Source organism: Hakea prostrata, chromosome 11 (assembly GCF_041222555.1).
Source record: "Hakea prostrata isolate BN-2017 chromosome 11, UWA_Hpros_2, whole genome shotgun sequence".
NCBI classification, from domain to species: domain Eukaryota; kingdom Viridiplantae; phylum Streptophyta; class Magnoliopsida; order Proteales; family Proteaceae; genus Hakea; species Hakea prostrata.
In genome coordinates, this window is record NC_142610.1 from 20,727,133 (window position 1) to 20,730,630 (window position 3,498).

General features: G+C 39.9%; 1 protein-coding gene across 2 annotated transcripts; it reads right to left on the reverse strand.

Moving 5' to 3' along the window:
* Positions 1-1,270: 1,270 nt before the first annotated feature.
* Positions 1,271-3,136, reverse strand: LOC149000771 (protein BASIC PENTACYSTEINE2-like). 2 transcript variants are annotated; one of them, XM_089140433.1, is made up of 2 exons: positions 2,973-3,136; positions 1,271-2,400 (listed from the first exon to the last, which is right to left on the reverse strand). In XM_089140433.1, the coding sequence occupies exon 2, from the start codon at positions 2,393-2,395 to the stop codon at positions 1,523-1,525; it is 873 nt and encodes a 290-aa protein (XP_088996559.1). In that variant the 5' UTR covers positions 2,396-2,400; positions 2,973-3,136; the 3' UTR covers positions 1,271-1,522. The 2 variants fall into 2 exon arrangements, with proteins under 2 accessions (XP_088996559.1, XP_088996558.1); XM_089140432.1 differs by having other exon boundaries at positions 1,271-2,488; positions 2,973-3,135.
* Between the last annotated feature and the right edge of the window lie 362 nt (positions 3,137-3,498).

Sequence of the window (3,498 nt, forward strand, 5' to 3'; positions counted from 1 at the left end):
TTCTGGAAGAAGGAAACCTTACAAATTTTATTTGATAAATGGAATCAAATTGCTCCCCCCCCCCCCCCAACACACACGCACGCAGAGACAAAGCACCCAAATACATGAATACTCCCTCTACTTCTCTGTTTCCTTTTGATCATTATTCTACAGCTAGCTAATTGATTGACTCTACAGCTCACTAAGTGATTCTAGATACCTTTTCTGTACATTTCATTTTAGGTAGACGTTTTCCATATATCTTCATGAATCTGTATCCCTTGAGATATTGCAATCAAATATGGCAATTTACAAGCCATAAATACCTCAGCAGTGTCAAAAGTTCTTTTTAATTACGCCTCAGGAATCACTCCAAAGGCTGATCTTTCAACTGCTGCTGCAGCTGGTGTAATGGATTCTGATTCCTACAATTCTAACGGATCTCCGGGTATCTCTATCCTTCTTGGCAGGTTGATGAGGCCTGTTATGAAATGGGATAGATAGGCACTGCCCCTAAAAGGGTATTCCTACAGCGATATAGATGCAATATGGATACAATTCAAGAATCGACCACTATTTATCTTCCTAGTCCCTTTGCCTGAGCACAAGTGCACACTAACTAACTAACTAACTATATATCATATATATAATATAAATGAGGGATTAAACATACATATCAGAATATAGACAAGATTTTCCAGTAGGTTCTCACCTCAGTAAGAATATCAGTTATTTTTCCTCATTAAACTTTTTGTTATATTCCTCCCCTTATACTCCCCAAATACCTACTCATTAGAAGGAATACCACAAACACCTTCTCCCAACTTAACAGCGTGAGCTCAACTAATATAGGACGAATCAGACATTAAAATGGTCAACTAACATACGAGCTAGAAGATGCTATAACAAGTAAGCCTTAGCCAACCTCAATGGAGTCAGCGACATGGATCCTTACCTTGCAATCAGCTCTATTCAAGGTCATACTTCATACAAAATCTAAGCTAGAAGATATGAATACCCTAAATGTAATTAATCAGATGAATGGGGGAAAAAATTAACTGAAGGAGAAACTCCAATAATATTAAACATACACCATCACCTCTTCACATCCTTCAATATAACTCGAACCATCAAGTTCAAGTACAGAATCAATAGACATACTGTTCTTAAAGTACTGTGACGTACAATGAGATGCCCTTAAGAATAAGGCAAAGAAAATTAACAACACAAAATTTTCTGTTAAGAACAACTGAGCAAAAGATTAACACATAAGTAAATTGTCCTACAAGGATTCAAGAAATTAAATTTCATTCATTATCTCCTAAATCCTGGCAGTGAGATAAGATTGAACTACAGTTGGGAAAGAAAAGGAACAACATATCCAGGGAAGCTGAGTTTCTGAATTTAAAAGACATGTAACAGAACTGAAAATTCATTTGACTACACAATATCCGAGAAGCCTCCGCAACAGGCCACAAGTATATACACAGGAGAAACCGACCAAATGCAATTGGAGGCCCAGTTATGGATCCACATTGTACATCTACCTGATAGTGACAAATTTGTTGGTACCATGTTTTGCCCAGTGAGGCCTCAAATCAATCGGATTGGAGAGGTTATAACCTTCAGTAGCAAGTTTCTCCAGCACCTTCTTGAAAGCTCCTTGGCTCATTTTCCGTCCCGCTATCCTCGCACCACGCCTTTTGGTACTCATTGGTAAGGGATACATAGATATGCTAGTAGTACAGCAAGCCGATTGCCACCCACCACATCCCCATCGGTAACACTGTTGAGGGGCTCCAGTGCATGAACAAATGGGTATTGGAATACCTGAAATATCCATATCAATACCATTTATGACAACCCCAGTGTTCACAACTCCAGTGTTCTTCTTTCCTGGCTTTGCTCTTGGAACTGAAGAATTACTCTCGTCCTTAGGCACTCCAGGGGCCCGTTTACTCTTCTTCGGTTTTGGAGACTTCTGGGTGTTTGCAGTGCGGCCACCTTGTCTTTTCTTCAAAGGTGCCTCCTTTTTACCTCCCAACTCTTCCATACTAGTCAATCTATCATCCTTAGTTGGATCAGGTTGCTGAATCATTTGCAAGGGATGAGGACCAGAAGCCTCCGACAGAACAGCAAAATTGGGATTTCCTGGTAAGACATGCAGAAACTTTTCTCTCGGGTGCATCCAACCATCTCTCGCAAATTCCATGGGCACTGGTGTTTCTGAAACACCACAGTCTCTATGATGGAAAGCTCCATTGGCACTAACCATGACAGCGGACTCGCGCCCAGTGAAGTTAGATTTAGTGTCCCGCTCTGCCACGGGCGACCTGAGATGCAGACCCAGATGCCCTTTCAAAGGTTCATAAAAACCCCAATTACGCAGGTTCAAACCACCACCATCGTCGTCCATTATATCTATAAAGGAAGAAATATCACTGATAAAAATATAATCTTTGTTTTCTTTCCCGTTCAACCCATCTACCACATTGCCTGCTAGCAAAGCCTGCCAAACCAACGAACGATTCGAAACCAAAAGAAACAAAAATAAATACCAACAAGATTACAACTACGAATAGAAAGGGGAAAACAAAAAGTACAAATCGAAATCAGAACATCACAGAATAAAAAAAGCATCTGAACAAACCAATAGCTTAAACATGGATCCAACAAGCAAAACGAAAAAAAATGAATCTGACCTAATCTTTACAAAATCATCGCTTAGATGGTCAAAACACCATCTTGAATGCCTAACAAGGTCTTAAATGAAAACCTCGTGGTTAGCATTCCGTTCACCACCGAAAAAAAAAATCATCTTTTAGGGTTTTAAACTTCGATCTCTCCAAACAAGGACCCGATCGGCAGATTTAGCATAAAAATTTAACTTTTAACAACAGAAACCGAAATGCAAATAAATCATCCGAACCCATAAACGAAGAATCCAAAAAACAGAGCCTGCCACACAGAGAGAGAGAGGGGGGAAGACTTACTTGCAGGTGAAAAATAGCTCTTTAGGGTTCTTCCCCTTTTGTGATGGGGAGAGAGAAAAGAGGAAAAGTGGAGACGAAATAGGCAAAAATCAACGAATATACTACGTTTTAGCTCTGGCTTATATAAATATCATGCTTATAAAATATTTCCAGTTTCATAAAAGAAGCTCAAAATCCTGATAATCTATTTTACTAAATTTCCTTGCCCCAAGCAGGTTTGGTTTTCTATCTGGAAGGGTAGGGTACGCTTGCCCTCCCAGACCTGAGCTGATGATGGTCAATCCCTAAAATCATTCTTCTCTAAGAGGGGTAAATATGTCATTTCACATGATAGAGATATCGAAACCTACTCCAAAACCAAATTGATTCCGACTTGACCCGAGTCATCGTGTCATATGTTTCGGGCCGGGATCTTACGAATAGTGTAACATACGAGGCCATCAAGTGGAGCATCATTTCATATTCCATGAGGGGAGAGGACAATCATTTCATGCCTTCTACATGCATAATAATGCCAACAAGATAG